At 62.3% G+C, this 18,037-nt stretch overlaps 3 protein-coding genes across 10 annotated transcripts in view; 1 reads left to right on the forward strand and 2 right to left on the reverse strand.

Annotated features, from left to right (window-relative positions):
- Positions 1-306: 306 nt before the first annotated feature.
- Positions 307-3,322, reverse strand: NIPSNAP1 (nipsnap homolog 1). 2 transcript variants are annotated; one of them, XM_075769569.1, is made up of 10 exons: positions 3,212-3,322; positions 2,338-2,465; positions 2,151-2,196; positions 1,774-1,868; positions 1,524-1,594; positions 1,288-1,428; positions 1,059-1,090; positions 841-935; positions 661-744; positions 310-579 (listed from the first exon to the last, which is right to left on the reverse strand). In XM_075769569.1, exons 1-10 carry the CDS (start codon positions 3,286-3,288, stop codon positions 515-517), a joined length of 834 nt encoding a protein of 277 aa, XP_075625684.1. In that variant the 5' UTR covers positions 3,289-3,322; the 3' UTR covers positions 310-514. The 2 variants fall into 2 exon arrangements, with proteins under 2 accessions (XP_075625683.1, XP_075625684.1); XM_075769568.1 differs by lacking the exon at positions 3,212-3,322 and having other exon boundaries at positions 307-579; positions 2,338-2,646.
- A 76-nt stretch (positions 3,323-3,398) lies between these two features.
- On the reverse strand, positions 3,399-9,302 carry LOC142604307 (uncharacterized). The gene is made up of 10 exons (XM_075769929.1): positions 9,093-9,302; positions 8,157-8,306; positions 7,551-7,620; positions 6,569-6,684; positions 5,969-6,041; positions 5,511-5,608; positions 5,289-5,392; positions 4,871-5,051; positions 3,895-3,988; positions 3,399-3,813 (listed from the first exon to the last, which is right to left on the reverse strand). Exons 1-10 carry the CDS (start codon positions 9,300-9,302, stop codon positions 3,485-3,487), a joined length of 1,425 nt encoding a protein of 474 aa, XP_075626044.1. The 3' UTR covers positions 3,399-3,484.
- Positions 9,206-18,037, forward strand: part of NF2 (NF2, moesin-ezrin-radixin like (MERLIN) tumor suppressor) — a 48,187-nt gene continuing 39,355 nt past the window's right edge. For 6 of the 7 annotated variants that reach the window (XM_075770195.1, XM_075770194.1, XM_075770193.1 and 3 more), the window contains exon 1: positions 9,207-9,414. In XM_075770195.1, coding sequence (XP_075626310.1) covers positions 9,301-9,414 — 114 coding nt within the window. In that variant the 5' untranslated portion in view covers positions 9,207-9,300. Of the gene's footprint in view, positions 9,415-18,037 lie in introns of all 7 variants that reach the window. The other variant, XM_075770197.1, reaches the window with a different exon arrangement.

Genomic DNA, 18,037 nt, shown 5'->3' on the forward strand with positions numbered 1-18,037 from the left:
GGTATCCATGGGCTTTGGGGGGGACCTCAGTGTATCAGGGCACCCATGGGTGGGGGGGTCTTTGGGTGCAGGGGGCACCCCTGGGTGACAGCACGCTGGGGGGTCTGTTCCCTGTGCGGGGCGGGGGGGGCCGAGCACCCCCAGGTCCCCCTCCCCACTCCCCAGAGAGGGTCAGGCGTTGGCATATTCAATATTTAATTGGCAGGAAAGGCCCCCACCGGGCCCATCAGGAATCATTAAGACCCCCCCCCCCAGCCTGTCCAGCCCCCCCCGGGCAGCTGCACCTGGGGACCCTCTGCAGGATGGGGGGCTCCCACCCTCCCCCTTCCCACCCACAGAGCCCTCCCCACTCTCATCCCCCACAGAGCACCCCAAAATGGGGTGGGGAGGTGAAGGAGAGCCAGGAGCCGTGGGGGAGCAGAGACACCCCCCCACCCTTCCCCAGCAGGGCTGGGGCGCAGGCGGGGAGCGACCCCCTCCGGGTGCAGGCAGACACCCCGACGCGGACCCCCGCTCACTGCAGGGGCGAGATCTTCAGGGGAATCATTATCCGCGACTCCATGGTCCGGATCAGCGGGACTGGAAAAGGAAATGAGAGAGAGGTGAGGGCAGGGGGTCCCGGGCACGGGGTCCCCGGCGATGGCAGGGGGTCCTGCTCACCCGTGTAGTACACGTTCTCGTCCCAGCCCCTCTTCCTCCAGGCCGCGTTCCTCGTCTCCTCCCGGGACTGCAGGTCCTTGTAGGCTGCGGGGAGGGGATGGGGATGGCACCTGGGCCCCCCCCCACCACCCCAGCCCCACGGTGGGGGTACCCGGGGGATGCTGCGGGCAGCCCGCTTACCCCAGAGGTGGTGCACGACGTACAGCTCCCCGATCTGGGAGAAGAACCCACCGACCGCCTCCTGGTTCTCCTGACGGTACTTAATGGCCCGAGCCCTGGCACGCAGCGGGAGAAACACGGGGGGAAGGAGTTGCCCGAGGGGCTCCCCCCCCACCCCCCGCTCCGTGGCGACCTTTTCCCACCTTGGCTCCCTCCGCGCCGGGAAAACGGTCGCTTACCAGTTGTTGCCCCATTCGATCATGGTCCCTGGCTGGAAACAGAGGAGGAAGAAACAGAGTGAGCGAGCAGCCAGATCCTGCCTGCTCCTCCCCTGCTTGGGGTCTCCTCACCAAGGAGGGAGGAATTTGGGGGGCTGCCCCCCAAAACATCAGGCAGGACCCCCACCCTGGGGGTATATTGATCCGAGAGCCGCCCCGAGGCGCGGGCTGCCCCCGCTCAGCTGCTCACCTTCAGCTTGTAGGTCCTCAGCTCGTAAATGTTTGGTCCCCGGCGCGGCAGGGGCTCGTTCCAGAAGCTGAACTCCAGGAGCAGCTGGTTCCTGCGGGACAGCAGCATCCGGCTCCTCTCTTTGCGGAAGTCCAGGTACTCCTGGGGACAGCCCCAGCCGGGGGTTTCGGGGTGGGGGTGAGCACGACCCGGGCCGGGGTGGGGGTCAGGCAGAGGCGAGGGGCAGAGCTCGGTACCTTGTTCTGTTTGAGCTTGTTCATGCAGTCCATGAGGGCTGGGTACCCACCGGAGAAGCGCCAGAGGTGCACTGGAAGGAGAGCACAGGGCTGGGAGCGGGGAAGCAGCACCCCAAAAGCGCACCCGGCAGCTCCCACCCCTTTTCCCCCCCGTGACAGCCATCCCCCCCAGCACAAGCCGAGGTCTTCGCCTTCGCTCTCAGCCCCTCCAGCAGCGGAGGCACCGGAGCCGCTGCCTGCCTGCCCTCACCTGCCTGGTCCTGCTCGCCGTACCACGTGTTCCAGTTCCCCACCAGGTCGCAGGGGTAGTCGGCGTCCGAGTGAAGCTTGGGCAGCACCTCCTCTCTGCGGGGGCACAGGGAAGGCAGCTGGGGGGCAGGCAGCCACCCCAAAACACTCCCAATACCCCCACTTGCCCTTCCAGCCCAGCACGAGGGGTCTGCCCTAACGGGACAGACATGCACCCATTTCACAGGGAGGGAAACTGAGGCAAACAGCAGGGACACAGACCTGCCCGGGGACTCGAGGAGCTCTGCACAAGCCCTGCCACCCCCCTCCCTCCACAGCAGCACCCCAACACCCCGCTGGGACCCCGGGCAGCCCCCCGTGACACACGGCGGGGCTCACGTCAGGCTGTTGTAGGCATCCAGACACTCCGGCTTCACGTTGTGAACTGCAGGGAGAGGAGAGGGGGGCTGCCAGGGCGGGAGCCGAGGCCCTGGGGGGATCCCCAGAGATGGGGGGGGCTCAGTACAGCGGGGTGCACCCCATCTGCAGTCACCCCCAGCTCCTTCTTCCCAGCGGGGCCACTCACACTGGATCTTGTAGAGGTTGCTGGTCTCCTTCTTGGAGAGGAGGTTGGAATGGGCGTCCTTGCGGGGATCCACCTTGTGCACAAAGAGGGAGCGGAACCAGCTGCCCTCGGCATCCCTGGAGTACCCCCTGCGAGACAGCGGGTCAGTGCGGGGGGGGCTCCCGCCGACACCCCCTCGCTGGAGGAAACACCGGCGGCTCTGTCCTGGGAACGACGGGCCGGAGGGAACCAGAGGCCGCGTTGCCGGTCCTGCCTCGGCCGGCTCCTGGGGAGCACCGTCCATCTCGGGGGGGGCAGGTGGGCTTCAGGCAGGTCCGCTCAGGGGGACGGCGGCCGGGGGGTACGGCACCGCCTGCCCGGCTTTGGAGGGGGGATGGCGGAAAAACGAGGGTGCGTCCCCCCACCCCCCGGCTCCGGGGCTGGCTCCAGGGGGACAGCCCCCCCCCCCCCCCCCAGGGACCCCCCCAGCCCCAGGAGCCGCTGGTGACCCCCTCCGCGGCGGGGCAGACCCGCTGCCCCACAGCACCGCCGCAGCCGGGCCGGTGGTTCCCCCCCCCACACCCACCGGAGGCCGCGGGGGCCGGGGCCGGGCCGGGCCCTCCCCAGGGAGGCACGGTGGGGGTGCAGCGCTACCGGCCGGACCTTTGCCCGCCGGGCTGTCCCGCCTGGTGAGGCATTAACAGCGCGGCCCCCGCCCGCCCGGCACCGCGCCAGGGCCCGGGGCCCGCCCGCCGGCTGCGGCCCAGCTGAGGGGAACCGGGGGGACACGGCGGGGTCTGAGGGGGGGGGGGTAAGCGGGGCCTTGGGGTGGAACTAGGGGCGGGGGGCTGGCCGGGGGAAGGGCCGGGGGAAGGCCCGGGCCGGCCCCGCTCACCGCGCTCCGCCGGGGGCCCCGCCGCCGCCCCGCAGCCGCCGCAGCACCGCGCTCCCCGCTGCCCGCGCCGCCGCCATCTTCCCCTGCAGCGGGGGCGGGGCCTGGCGGAGGGGCGGGGCCTGGCGGAGGGGCGGGGCCTGGCGGAGGGGCGGAGCCTGGCGGAGGGGCGGGGCCTGGCGGAGGGGCGGGGCCTGGCGGAGGGGCGGGGCCTGTAAAGACACGCCCCCCTCGGTCCAGCCACGCCTCCAGGGCGTGGCGTCCCCGCCCCTTCCCTCAGAAGCTGGCCTGGAGAAGGGTGATTCTGATTGGCCGCTGCGCCCCGTGGCCGGCCACACCTTCTCGCGTCAAACCCCGCCCGCTCGCCCCCGCCCGCGGCCAAGGCGAGGCCTCATTGGCTGCCGGTGGGGAAGCGTTGCCCGAGGAGGGCAGGGCTCCATCTGAGCCCTCGGATGCCAGCAGCCAATCAAAAAAGCCAGATGGAGAGAGTAGAGTCTGATTGGCCGCGACGTCTTCCTCCTCCGTATCAGGTCCTCTGCCGTCCAGAGGGGGCAGCTGCTGGTTGGTCGTTGCTCCAGGGAGGCGGAGCTTCTGCGGACTCCTCCCTAGGGGAGGCGTGGTCACGAGGGGGCGGGGCCGGGGCGGTGGGCGGAGCCTGCGGGGGCGGGGGCGGGGCCGGGACCCACCTGCTGCGGCGGCAGCGGCGCCCACGGCGGGTTCCCGCGGCTGCTCCCGGGGCTCCCCCGTCCCGCAGGGCCCCGCCCGGGCCGGGGCCTCCTCCTGCGGTGGGGACGCCTGCGATGAGGGCGTGGGGCACCTGCTGCTCCGTCCTGTCCCGCAGCTTCCCCCATTGCCCCCCCCAGCCTGCCCCATTGCCCCCCCCAGCCAGCCCCATAGCCCCTCCTGCCCCATTGCCCCTCCTGCTCCATTGCCCCCCCCAGCCAGCCCCATTGCCCCTCCTGCCCCATTGCCCCCCTAGGCTACCCCATAGCCCCCCAGCCCCATAGCCCCCCCAGCCTGCCCCATAGCCCCCCAGCCCCATAGCCCCCCCAGCCCCATAGCCCCCCCAGCCCCATTGCCCCCCCAGCCTGCCCCATAGCCCCCCCAGCCCCATAGCCCCTCCTGCCCCATAGCCCCCCCAGCCCCATTGTCCCTCCTACCCCATTGCCCCTCCTGTCCCATTGCCCCCCTAGGCTACCCCATAGCCCCCCCAGCCCCATAGCCCACACAGCCCCATTGCCCCCCCAGCCTGCCCCATAGCCCCGTGGGTTGCCCTGCCCTGGGGTGTTTGGGTTCCCCCAGGTACTCTGCTCAGGGGGGTAACAGGGGCCCCCAGAATCCCCCACAGTGGGGCATGGGGGTCCCCAGCATATAGGGGTGCCACCCTGGCCAGACCCCACAGCTGCTGCTCCTGAGGGCACCACAGCACCCACTGGCACCCGCGGGGACCCCGGCACCCACGGGACCCCAGGACAGAGGGTGTTGGAGCAGCTTGGGGGGCACCTGGGCTCAGGCTGGGAGTTGGGGGTACCTAGTCCACCTCGCCCCCCAGTCCCCAAATGCCACGGGATGGGGGGGAGGAGGCTGGTTTGGGGGTCACCCTGGTGGGGAGGGTTAAACAGGGGGTCACCCCCCAATTCCCCCCCCCCCCCCCGAGCTCACCTGGCTGGGGGGCAGCGGAGGAACCAGGGGACGGCGGGGAGGGGGCGTGGGGGGGGCCCCCAGCTCCTCACCCGGGGGGCACAGGGAGAAGCAGCCAGGGGAGCGAGTGGGCAATGGGGGAGAGGGGGGACCCGCACTCCAGTGGTCCTGGGGGGCCTGCAGGGAGAGGGAGCGGGGAGAGCTGAGGGGGGACAAAACAGGGGTTAAAGGGTTAGCTGCTCCCCCAGACCCCTCCAAACCCTCTGTGACCCCCTCCCCCAGATCCCCCAAACCCTCTGTGACCCCCCAAACCCCCCGACTCCCTCCTGCCCCCTGGGATCCACCCAGGCCCCCCATACCCTCCCCATGGGCCCAAGCCCCCGGTGCCCCCCGGTGCCTCCCCAGTGCTCCCCCCCCATGCCCCTGGTGCCCTGCTCACCCGGGCAGGGGCGATGCGCCCCGACGCAGGGCGCAGACCCAGGCGTTCAGCTCCTCGGGGGTCTCGGCCCCCAGGCAGTACGTTCGCATCCCGGGGTGCTCGGCCTGCGGATGGGGGGACGGGGGGGGCCATGGTGGAGGGGACCCAGGCGTCCGGGCTCCATTTCCTCCACCCTCGCTCGGAGCACCCCCAGATCCAGGGACCCAGGGGGTCAGGGCTGACCGTGAAGAGGAATCGGGGGGCACGGGCGGCGAGGGGCAGGACGCGGATCTCGTAGCCGGGCAGGGGGAGGCCACCCCGCACTCGCTGCTCGCTGCTGTCTGGGGGGGGCAGAGGGGTCTCAGTGGGGGGAGCCCCCAGAGACACCCCTGGCACCCCCAGGGACACCCCTGGCATGCTGACCTTCCCTCCCCCAGATGCCCAGCACCCTCGGGGGCTGCCCAGGACCCCCAGTGAGTCCCCCTGGCTGCCCCCAAACCTCCCAAGACCCCTGGACCTCATACCCCTCCCCAGGAACCCCTTCAGCCCCCCCAGGAACCCCTGATCCCCCCAGGATTCCTGACCCCCCAGGGACCCCCAACTGCCCCAGGGACCCCAGGTCACCCAAGCCCTCCCATCACCCCCAGGTGCCCGCGCCCCCAGGGTGGGCTGCCCCCCCGGCCCCCCCGGCCCCCCCTCACCTCGGTAGTAGTAGAGGCAGAGATCGACCAGCACAAACCAGCGGCGCTTCCAGAGCCGCAGCCCTGAGCTGTCCTGGGGGAGCGGGACGGGGCTGAGCCCCCCCCCAGCCCATCACCACCCCCCTGTCCCGGGGCCTCCTGCTGCCCCACACCCCCCAACCCTTCTGATCCCCCAAACCCCATAATCCCATCTGCACCCCCACCACCCCAGACCCCCCAATTCCCATAACTCCCCCCCAGCACCCCCCAAACCCCATAACCCCCTCCAGCACCCCAGCACCCCAGACCCCCCCAAACCCCATGACCCCCCCAGCACCCCCCACCCCAGACCCCCCAAACCCCATGACCCCCCCAGCACCCCCCACCCCAGACCCCCCAAACCCCATAACACCCCCCCAGCACCCCAGACCCCCCCAAACCCCATAACCCCCCCAGCACCCCCACCCCAGACCCCCCCAAACCCCATGACCCCCCCCAGCACCCCCCACCCCAGACCCCCCCAAACCCCATGACCCCCCCAGCACCCCCCACCCCAGACCCCCCCAGCACCCCAGCACCCCAGACCCCCCCAAACCCCCCCACCCTCCCGGGACTCCCCACCTGCTTGTGCAGCCAGCCCCGCATGGCGGGGGGGGCGCGGGGGTCCCTGCGCAGCGCCTGCCCCCCCTTCCCGAAGGCGTGGACCCGCGGCACCGGCCGGCAGGGCTGGGCAGGGGCTTCACCCAGAGCGGGGGCTCCGAGGGGTCCCCCCTGCCCCCCCCGAGCTGCCCCAATTCCCCCCCCCCCCATGGCCGGGGGGCACCCAGGGTCCCTGCCAGCCCCCCCCAATTCACCTCTACACCCCACAACGCCCCCCCCCAGCTCCCCTGGGCTCCCTTGGGCCCCTCATGGACCCCCCCATTAGCTCCCCACGGGCCCCCCCAGCTCCCCTGCCCCCCCTCGGTTCTCACTACGCCCCCCCCAGCCCCCATGCCCCCCCCCGAGCTCTCTTGGGTCCCCAGTGGTCCCCCTTGCCCCCCCCCCAGCTCCCCATGGCCCCCGAGCCCCCCGGGGCTCTCTGGGATGCCCCCCCCCCAGCTCCCCATGACCCCCCCCAGCCGCCTGTGGCCCCCCCCAGCCCCCTGGTCACCCTTGGGCCCCCCATGACCCCCCCCAGCTCCCCAGACTGCCCCCAGCCCCCCTGGGCTCCCTTGGCCCCCCGTACCCCCCCATAGCCCCCTGTACCCCCCATGCCCCCCGTACCCCCCCGTACTCCCCCGTACCCCCCGTACCCCAATACCCCCTGTACCCCCCGTACCCCCCGTACCCGCCCATACCCCCCCGTACCCCCCCGTACCCCAATACCCCCCGTGCCCCTCATGCCCCCCGTACCCCCATGCCCCCCATACCCCCCCGTACCCCCCCGTACCCCAATACCCCCGTACCCCCCCACGCCCCCCGTACCCCCCGTACCCCCTGTACCCCCCACGCCCCCCGTACCCCCCGTACCCCAATACCCCCCGTACCCCAATACCCCCCATACCCCCCCGTACCCCCCCGTACCCCAATACCCCCCGTACCCCCCGTCCCCCCCCGTGCCCACCTGGGTGCCCGGGCCGCGGGGCCCGGCGGGGGCCTGGCGGGGGGGCTCCTCGCCGTCTGCCATGGGGGTGCTGCGGGGGCAGCGGCGGGGGGGGCCCGTCAATGTCGCCATTGTCCCCGCGGGGACAGAGGCCCCGTTCTTCCCGCTGCGGGGGCGGCCGGGCCGGGGGCCGGGGGGGGCTCTGCTCACCTGCCCGCTGCGGGGTTCAGCTCCGTCCCCTGACCCCGAACTGGTCCCAGTTACCGTCCCAGTAACCCTGAGCTGGTCCCAGTCCCGCCCCGTTATCCCGGTGCTGGTCCCAGTCCTTGTCCCGTTATCCCAGTGCTGGTCCCAGTCCCGCCCCGTTATCCCGGTGCTGGTCCCAGTCCTTGTCCCATTATCCCAGTGCTGGTCCCAGTCCCGTCCTGTTATCCCAGTGCTGGTCCCAGTCCTTGTCCCATTATCCCAGTGCTGGTCCCAGTCCCGTCCTGTTATCCCAGTCCTGTTCCCCGGTGCCTGTCCCCATTCCCCGCTCCCAGTTCCCTTACCGCAGCACTGGTTCTGCTCCCAGTCCTGTCCCATTACCCAGCGCTAATCCCAGTCCCAGTCCCAATCCCAGTCCCATACCACTATCCCAGTCCTGGTCCCAGTCCCGTTATCCCAGTGCCGGTCCCGTTGTCCCGATACTGGTCCCAGTCCGTTATCCCAGTGCCGGTCCCGTTGTCCCGATACTGGTCCCGGTCCCGTTATCCCAGTGCCGGTCCCATTGTCCCGATACTGGTCCCAGTCCCGTTATCCCAGTGCCGGTCCCGTTGTCCCGATACTGGTCCCAGTCCGTTATCCCAGTGCCGGTCCCGTTGTCCCGATACTGGTCCCAGTCCCGTTATCCCAGTGCCGGTCCCGTTGTCCCGATACTGGTCCCAGTCCCGCCCCGTGTCCCCGCCCGCCCCGGGGCCGAACTGGGCAGCGTCCGCCGGGGGCGGGACGGGCCCGGACCCCGTGGTCCCCCCGGGAACGCCCGGGTCCCCCACGCGGGCACCTCCCACCCGGGACCCGCGGCGCTGCCCACGGAACTCGGAGCGGAGGGTCCCCGCGGGACCCCGGGAGGGCACCCACACCGCGGGGGGGGGGGGGGCAGCACCCCTGTCTCCACGTCACCCACGCACAGCCCGTCCTGCGGGGACACCCCACGGCAGCGGGAACACCCCACGGCAGCGGGGACACCCCACGGCAGCGGGGACACTGACGGTAATGGGGACACTGACGGTAATGGGGACACCCCACGGCAGGTCACGTGTCCCACGCCCACGTGGACGCCCGCAGCATCGCGGACACCCCACGGAACGCGGACACCCCGTGGGGCAGCCCGGGCCGCTCGCGCTGCAGGGTCCTAGTGCCCGTCCCCGCTCCGCCCACCCTCTGTCACGCATGCGCCTAGAGGGCGCCCGCTCCGCCCGCCGCCAGGGGACGCCACCGCCCCTGCCCCCTCCTGCTCCCCCTCCCTCTGAGAGGCGGTGCCGTCCCGCCCCCTTCCATTGAGCGGCATCCTCCTTCCCCAGTCACAGCCGCTCCCGCTCCCTCTCCTCCATCACAGGCCTCCCCGTTGGCGGTGTCACCGTGCGACTCGTGTGGCGGGGGCGGGATCATACCGGTGCTGGACCAATGGCGAGGCGCTGGGGGCGGGCGCAGCTCGGCGCGGCCCGGAGCGGCGGGGGCCCGGGCCCTCCCCACCGCCATGGCGCTGCCTCCGCGCTGAGCCGCCTCCCCCGCCATGGCCGGGGCCATCGCGTCCCGCATGAGCTTCAGCTCGCTGAAGAGGAAGCAGCCCAAGACCTTCACCGTGCGCATCGCCACCATGGACGCCGAGATGGAGTTCAGCTGTGAGGTGACGGCGGCGGGACGGGCCGGGGCTCCCGGGGCGGTGGTGGCGGTGGGAGGGGTCCCGCTGAGGTGGGCCGCACCCCCCCCCCCCCGCACCGCCCGCCGGTTTCCGCGGCCTCTCCCGCTTGCCCGGGGGTTTCCCCTGGGCCGGCAGCGGGTTTAAAGCCGGCTGTGGGGCCGGGCGGCCGCCGGGAGCTGTGGGGGGGGGCTGGGGCCCGGTGCCCGGTGCCCCGCGGCGGGGAAGCGGGGGCTGGGGGGGGCGGGACGGGACACACGACTCCACGGCCGCCCGTGGGAGGTACGCGGTCACGGAGCGACCCTCGGGGCGGGGGGGGGGGCTGCAGGGGGGGACAGCGGGCTGCGTGCGAGTCGGCTTTGCCCTGGTTGTAATTCTGCTTGGTTCTGGTTATAATTCAGAATAATTCAAGTAATTCTTTTCTCTATAATTCAGCTTCGCTTTGCCGTCACGGCTAACGTCGCCCGCTGCGCAGTAGCTGCTGTGAGGAGGCCGGGGCTGGAGCTATCCCGGGCGGCGAGGCTTGAATCCACGAGGGTTCAACTCCAAGCGCTCTGCAAACGCATGGGATTGAAATTTTTCTGCTTTTGGAACTTATTAGCTCCGTCCCGAGGACGAGGGGTGTTCCTGGGGGGCTGCGTCCTGGTGCCCGCTCCCATTGCGCCTGGATTTCTCTGATAGTTTCCTTTCCTTAGGTCTTTGGGGGTTCTTAAACGTTCTCCCCTGGGCGGTTGCTGTCAGGGTCTGGTTCGTTGTTGCTGGGTTTTGAGCTGATCTAGAGGGACTGGACACACAAACATTGCAAGCCATCTCTACCCAGTCTAACTTTTTTATTTAAGAGTTTATATTTCATTAGTCTGATCCCAATCTTGAAGGAATTCCAGTGCCCATAAGGGTGGATGGAATTCCAGCGCTGAGGGGTGTTTGTCGTTGTAAATTTTCTTGTTCTTAACATCTGCTGTCAGCTCTGAAGAACTTTCTGCCTTTCCCAGGGATTAAGGATTTATTTTAGACAGTAGTCACGCGAGCTTCCCACCGTTGTGCTGCCAGGAGAGTTTAAGTGTCCTGGCTCCGTTCTTGCATGTTTTTCTGAGGCTGCCAGTAATAATGTATGATGAGAAGTAAAGAATTCTTTTTTTTTTTTTTTTAATGGTGCGGCCGCTTGTTGTTTCATGTTGGGATTAGAGCGTTTGCACAGTGGTAAGGCAATGCTCTCGGGTGGGATTTGACCGTGCAACTTGTGTGTCTTCAGATGATTTTTCAGGGAGGTTCCTGCCAAAAAGAAAAAAAGCTTGTCACTGCAGATAGACTTCTCCAGCCCTTGTGGAAGCGCAGGAAGAAGCTCACGAGCTGCGCGTATGGTCCTGCTCAGGTCTCCTGTGTCTTGTCAGAGCCGGTGCGCGAAGGAGGCACGTGGGAATTCAGGTGTCGTCCTGGCACGGGGGTGTTGTCAAGTGTTGTCCTTCGGCGCAGAATGCTCGAGCGGAGGGGAGGGAAGCGGTCGGATGCGGGTGGGTGATGGGGCTGTTTCATACCGTGCTTCGTGCGGGCGAGGTGTGAGTTTTATTGAAGCTTTATTGAAGCAGGCCTGGTCTCTGCCCCCGTCTTGTAGTTGTACGTACGGCTCTGGGGAAAGCTCCTTGGCTTGCTGACTCTGCAGAAATGCACCGAGCCCAACGTTTGCAACCTGACGTTGCAGACGGATCAGACACACCCTGTGGCCTCCTGTTGCTGGGGCTGATGCGAGGGAGGGGATGGGAAGGTGGCCCAGGGAAGGGCTTGGCTTGGTCCTTGCCGCAGTAGCCCATGGTTAGACCTGGAGCCAGGAGCAGAGTTTGTGCCTGTGGTGGTCACGGTTTCCCCGTCTGAAAGTCAAAGGGGTGAGAGAGTCGATGATCTGGGGAGGACCACGCTCCTCCCTGAAAGGATCCTGCCCTGTCCAAAGATCCCTGAGGCCCTGGAGGGGCGAGATGGGAGAGGAGCGAGCAGCGCTGTTTGCCCGAACATCTCCGTGTGAGTTGCGGTGGGCTCCTTCAGGCGGGAAGGAGGACCGCTGACCCGAGCAGGAGGCTGCGGAGGGTGAAACCTCTGCTGCAGAAACACACTTTGCAGGGTTAGTGGAAGGAGCTGCAGCAGGAGTCTGGCTGCCGTGCTGTTTGGGGAGCTCTTGAGATGTGTTTTTGCAACCCATGAATGCTACCTTGTGCTGACAGGGATGGAGAGAGGATGGCTTGTTGGAGGTCTTGTTGGTAGCCGGGCACGGGGAACCACCGCTGCCTTTTGGCTTCTGTCTGTGCTCGTCCCCTCCCTTTCTGTCATTGCTGCTCTCCGGCCACGGGTACCCCCTGGCTCCGCCAAGGGAATGAGCTGGGGATTCTGCAAGTCCTCCGCAAGGCCAGCAGTCCTGGGGTTGTTCCTCTGGTTGGGTTTTGTTGCGTACCTGGTGTGCTGGAGCCTGCTCCCTGCCTCGGGCTTCAAACCCCAGGATAAATAGCAGCCGAGCAGGCGGAGGAAGGAATGCAGGAACGTTTTGCTGCCTAATCCACGCTGACACCTCAGCTTCACCCCAGGCTGCCCGTCTAAATGGCCTTGCCCGGGGGTCCTGCCCGCTCAGCGGCTGTCCTGGGGAGCGCGGTTTGCTTGAGCCTCGGGAGCGGTGAGGTGGGTGTTTGGAACAGGATGGGGGAGCGGGAAATTCCTGCTCCCTCCTGCTCTTCTCTGTGCCAGCGCCGCAGGTCCCTGTGGAGGAGAGGCTGTGGTCCAGGCAGAGCATCCTGCTGTGCCATCTTACCACGCCCTTGGTCCCATCCACTTCCAGAAGCCTCCATCCTCCTTCCACCCCATTGCAAATCACCACCGCTCGTCCCCGTGCCCTACCTCAGCCCTGCCAGCCTTGCTCTTAGCACTGCCGTGTTGCTTTCTCCCCGCTTTTCCTTCTCCAGAAGCCGGGTGCCCAGCCGGTGAGTGGTCCGGGGCACGCGTGCCCATTCTGGGGAGGCTGACACAACGTGTGCTGGTCTTCAGCAGGGCTTAACCGATGGCTTAACCGATGGGGGGTGTTGATCGTGTTGCTGGTAAACATGTTTGAGTGACCAGTGCTTTTCTGTGTGGGATTAATATAACTTTTTCTTCAAACTTTTGTTGCGGGGCTCTTGAGGCGTGCTGTGTTGTCACCGAGAGATCTGAATCTGTAACCTGCTCTGACTTGATGGCTGGCTCTCGGGGCTGGACTGAAGGTCGCTCCGTGCAAACTGTAGAGCCCCAGCTCCTGTCCCAGCAGTCCCTCTTCTTCTGACCCCACCAACACCGCCAGACCTGGGGACACACACCTCGGTTTTCTGTGTTAATTTTTCAATCTGCCCCGTAGAAATTCCCAGCTGTGTATTTTAAGAGATTAAACCTGCTTTGCATCTGTTTACTCTGCAAACGATGTCTCTAAATTGAGCCTAAATCTAAAATAATTCATAGAAATGAAATCTTAATCTCTCTAACACGGCGATGAAGGTTAATAATCACAGTTGGGGTTTCACTTTAAAGACTTATAATTTGTTTGGGGAAATCTTGAAGGCACAAAGTGCGTGTCTTCCCTTTTTTTTACTTCCATCGCGGCTGTTTGAGCCTGGTACCTAATTAATTGACAGCATCTTGAGGAAGGATAGACATTTGCCTAGCTCCTAAAATCCCCGTGTTAACCCAATCCCTAGCTGCCCCACCATCCCGAGAACCCCTCGAATAGCCCATGCGGTCCCTCAGCTTTCTGTGCTTGAAGCGCAGCGCAAGAGAAATCGTGTTGAAAGACATTTAATGTTGACCATCTCCCGCAATTAACACCGTGATAGGCGGTACGCTGCCCGAGTAATGATTCGGGAAGCTATTTTAGGCAGCAGTGGTGTAAAGCAGAGCTTGCCAGGGTGTGGTACTTGCGCTGATGGCTTGATGTCAGTTCAGAGCGCGGTGCCAGGAGGCTGTCGTGGCTGATGGTTTCCTCTGCCGTTGCCACCCCGATGGTGCAACTTGCTGATGGTGGCTCTGAACCAAATTAAAGTAGTCGACGTGGCAAAGGTAATGTGATTTTGGTGGTGCCTCTCTAGATGAGGTAGTCGGTTAGCCATTATCTTTGGTGTAACATCTTAAAACCCCGTGGTATTTTTGAGTCCATGTCTTCCAAGGCACGGTGCATCCTCTCCCTCCGGCAGGATGGCGGGGCTGTAGTGCGGCTGCTGTCAGGTTGGTCTGTCGCACTCCGACGTGCAGGTTTTTTCCCTCCAAGAACCAAGTTCCTGCTTGATAGGGAGGACCTATCGATCTTTCTTTTGGTCTTGTTTGTGGCTTTGCACGTTTCTTCCTCTTTTTTTCTTTAGCCCTTTCTGTCATGCCTGCCATCTTCAGCCTGAAACTCCTGCGGGGCTGGTTACTCCGCTGAGGTGCAGTTAGCCGCCCAGCTGCTTCCCAGCCATAATCCTTTGACACCAGCAGCTTCTGTGGGTCTTGAATTAAAAATGAACAAAAAAGCTTTGCAACCAACCTAGAGAAAGAGCATAAGCATTCAAGCAGCAAGAAGAGGCAAGTTTGGACCGATGTATTTGCTGGTCTAAACATGCATCCTGTTACTGCTTCAGTGCTTAAGCTGTTCCTCTCTGTCCAGAGAATAATCTTGGTTGGAAGGGATCTTTTTCGCCCGGTGCCCCGCTCGGTGCAGGGCCAGTTGGATGAGGCTGGTTGTAAAGCTTTCCTGTTCTCTCGTAAGTAGATGAGACCCAATTTCAGTAGGACGTGGCCAAGCGTTAGTCTCTTTAACAGACGTAAGGAGTTATGTAGCTGAGCTGCAAAAGCTCATCCTCTGAAACAGGAGAAAGTGAAGATTTGACGGTGAAAATCAGGGGCCAAATAAGTTTTTTGAGTAAGAGCTGGTGCAGTAAATTGGGTTTGAGTTTTGAGCTCTGTCCAATCACTAGAAAATAAAAACGCAAGAGAAGGAAACCAGGGAGCGGGGTGCCCCCAGGTTCCTTCTGCGTTGCCAAATACTTGGAAGGGGTTTTATAAGGATCCTTCCATCCCCAGTTAAATGTTTAGCAGCAGCTCAGTGATGCTAGTAGGGGTAGTGACCTCTCTCGGTGCTGCTAAGCTTCTGCAAGCAGGCAGAAAGTTAACTGGAAAAGACGAATCTGTGGGCAGTAACAGCTATTTTAAAAAGCTGAAAGAAATAATCCCCCTCAGCTATGAAATGATCTGCAGTAAACTGTTGGGATACCAGCTGTCAAGTCAATGCTCTGGTTCCTTAGCGCACCCATCTGCCCCAATCCTGCGTCAACTCTCTGCAAGCGCTTGGGAGTTTGTGCTGTTTGGTGGCTGCTGATCTCTCTCTTTAAATATGAGATGCAGCAGGTAAGGGCTGTTTTCTCACTTCATGTCTTGGAGGGGTTTATGCCAAAAAAAAAAAAAAAAAAGAAATTCTGCTGATTGACAATGGTGTCATTTGGGAATTAATTTTTCAGAGATGCCTTGCTTGGTGTGGTTCAGTTCTGCATTCCCTTAAGCTGTGCGCAAGTCACATGAGACTTATGATGAACGCAGATCCTCTTTGGCTTCTCTCTGCCTGCACCCTGCATCTGAAACGCTCTCTGGATCCCCTGCGTCCCACTGCAGCCTTTTCTAAGCCGGTTATGAAACTCTGTGTTATCCAGTTCCGTCCAGGGATGATTCAAAACCGCTGTCGGTCCTCAGTCTCTGTGGTTAATCCAAAGGAGGTGTGTTGATGCAAAAGGGAAGCAGGGAAGGCATTTGGGACAGAAAATCTTTCTCTTTTGGTGTATGTACTCCAGTTTTGATGCCATTTAATACCTCTTTTTTTTTTTTTCTTTGTACAGGCAGTGGCTTTCAAGTAGGTAGTTTTTGAAATTAAAAGTACTTGAACAGGGAAGCAGCCCTGGAAACAATCTACTTGAAGCTGGGAGGCAGCACTTTGTTAGGAAATCAAACAGCCCTTAAGCATACGGGGTTTAGCCTTGCTTCCTTCAGAGGTAAACTTGCTGTTGCCGGGGCAAGGCTAACCCTCTTTCCTAAGGCTGGCGACGGTGGCTTCTTAAAGCCTAGCTTGGCTTTCCCTGGGTTAAACAGTCTGTTTTCAGAGTGCATCAGCGTGTAAAAGACCATCAGAGCAATTCAGGCTTGTGAAATACCCCGTGTCTGTCAGCAAAGCCAGCTCCCACACAGAGGTAAGGCTCGGCTCTGGGATCGCCACCCTGCCTGGCCCTTCCTGGGGTGAGGAGGAGTGTGCTGTACCGCAGACCGTGCGACAGCAGCACGGAGACGGCTCCGTCTAACGTTATATCTCTGTGCATCCTTGGCACGGGAAGGCCAGAGGTTCCTGCAGGAGCAGGATCCTTCTCTCAGCCTCTTGGAGCTTCTTCCCCTGCATCGAGCCGCTGCTTGACACTTTAACTCTTAAACTGCACAACCCCAGCTTATGGGGTAAGGTGAGGCTTTGGGACATCATCGGTTGTTGTCCCCTCCGCCTTTCCCGGTCACTTCGGTGCCGACTGGCCGGAGCTGCAGCAGCTTGTTCTCCCGTGTACCCCGTTCTGTCTCTGTCGTGGGCAGACACCACGAAATGTGCTTGGCTGCACCATCTGCCTTGTTACGCCTGGGCGCGTTTTTGGCCTCCTTGGTGGTTAACAGAAATAGATTTTAATTAAAAGCTCATTATCGAGTTGTCGTGTAGCATTAGTAAATAAAAATAACTTTAACGGACCTGTCTTGTGGCTCAGTAAGTGGCAATTGAAAGTATTTGACATCACTTTATTTTTTAAAAAATGGAAGAATATTGTATATTTGATTCCCCATTTGCTCCAAATGGGCTTTAAATCCAAATAAATGGTTGTCTGTGGCACTCCCGTTATCCTTCAAGTCCAGAAGGAGAAATAAATGTGCTCTATGGTCTCAAAGTTGTCTCTGTTTCAGTCGCAAACTGTTGCGGGTGGTTTGTTTGGGCATCTCCTGGTGGGATGAGGAACAGATACAGCCAGAAACAGAGACAACAGAAACCTTTATTGTTTCCCAGGTGGTTAGTGGAGGGATGCTCCGCTCAGTCCCTGCTCTCTCCCTCCTGCCATCTCCCTCCCTGTTTCAGTGCAGAGGTGTCACATCCTCCTGTTAAAGCTTTCTTCTAAATGGGAGTAATGTCACGCGGTGGAAGGTGAGTGCTGCTTCTGGGGCTCGGTCCCCTTTTCTGCCTGGTCGTGTCATCACAACAGGGGGCCTGTGCTCTCTTCTCATCTCTAGCACAGAACTAACACTTAATAAAATGATCTGTTAAGGTGAAAAGCCATTTTCAGCATTATTGCAGGATAAATTGGTGCAATAAAATATTTTATAGATGTTGGCCATTTCTTCAAGGTCATGTTTTAACCCAATACCGTGCTTCCCGCGGAGCGGGATACGTGTGTGGGGTACGGAGGGACTGGGTTTGCTTTGGGAAGCAGCGTGCCTGGGCTGAGCCGGCGAGCGCAGCCTTAATGTCCCTCGGTCACTTCTTTGTGCCCTTATTCCCCAGCCTGACCCCAGGGATGGCTGAAGCTCCGGTGGTTTGTATTTGTGACGACAAGGAGGCGAGATCTCTGTCTGCCGCCCTGGCAGAGCCGAGTTCTGTCCCCTGGAGTCTGGGCACCTCTGTGTTGTCTGAGGAGAGCTTCTCACGTGAGGAACTTTAATCTTAAATATCTTAACTATCTTAAATGTTTAAAAAATGTCCTTTTTTTTCCTCCCCTTTTCCACGTAGCTGGTGTAAATTCAATTTGACATCGTTGGAAGAAAAGCATCAGCCTATGCCAGTGGGTTTTGGGAGTCGCTTTTTCTGCGTAGACCCCCTGCTCTGTGCAGGATGGTTGCACCCTCTTGTGCACTTGTCCTCCCTCTTTGTCACCCCACGACGAGGGGATCTCATAACTCTTCCGCTTGTTTTGGCGGCTGGTTTATCGACTCGTTAGCTAAGGAGCAGTTGTGAAACTTGACGGAAAGGTTCAGCACTGAAATAAATTGTCCAGTTGCCTGCTAGTTGGAAATGACTCGGTGCAGGTTAATAAATAATGCAAACCCTGTTAATAGATGCCAAATGCGATGTCTCCGCTGGAGAAAAAGATGATGCCAATAACCTCTACTAAAAGTACTCTATTCTAGCCACTGGCTGCTGAGTTTTAAGTGTTTAGTGCTGTTCACTTAAAATGCTCTGCTGATAAATCGTAAGCACTCTGTACTTAGTAAAGAACATAAATTCCAGCTCTGCAGAATAACAGCCTTGCAGCGCTTACCCTGTTTGTAAAGCAGCTCGTCCACATATTCCTTCAACGTCTCGCCGAATATATCTAACAGCCCGTGTTGCCGTCGTGCTACTGGGGGAACGCAAAGCTGCAAGTGTAAGAGGTGATGCCTGCAGCTGATGGAGGATGCTGAAGCAACATCGTCCCATCCTGCTCCGTCCTGTGGGTAGTGGCTGTGTCGGATTAAGCTTATCGTGATGTAGCTTTTTATTGGGAAATTGAGTTTTATTATAGCATCGTGCCAACCGCTCTGGCATATGGCTGAGAGGGGATTTTTCTTGTCTAAGCCTCTTTGT

This window comes from Balearica regulorum, chromosome 17 (assembly GCF_011004875.1).
Source record: "Balearica regulorum gibbericeps isolate bBalReg1 chromosome 17, bBalReg1.pri, whole genome shotgun sequence".
Taxonomy (NCBI): domain Eukaryota; kingdom Metazoa; phylum Chordata; class Aves; order Gruiformes; family Gruidae; genus Balearica; species Balearica regulorum.

Bases quoted from the DNA above. Each gene is read 5' to 3' on its own strand.
- LOC142604307 (XM_075769929.1), bottom strand. From the start codon at position 9,302: ATGGCGGGGGAGGCGGCTCAGCGCGGAGGCAGCGCCATGGCGGTGGGG. The intron at 5,052-5,288 runs GTGAGCAGGGCA...GTCCCCCCTCAG, and splicing joins GGCGCATCGCCCCTGCCCGG to CTCTCCCCGCTCCCTCTCCC. The intron at 3,814-3,894 runs GTGGGTCCCGGC...CGCCTCCCCTAG, and splicing joins CGCCGCTGCCGCCGCAGCAG to GGAGGAGTCCGCAGAAGCTC.
- NIPSNAP1 (XM_075769568.1), bottom strand. From the start codon at position 2,620: ATGGACGGTGCTCCCCAGGAGCCGGCCGAGGCAGGACCGGCAACGCGG. The intron at 1,869-2,150 runs GTGAGCCCCGCC...GTGCCCCCGCAG, and splicing joins GATGCCTACAACAGCCTGAC to AGAGGAGGTGCTGCCCAAGC. The intron at 745-840 runs GTAAGCGGGCTG...CCCTCCCCGCAG, and splicing joins CGTCGTGCACCACCTCTGGG to CCTACAAGGACCTGCAGTCC.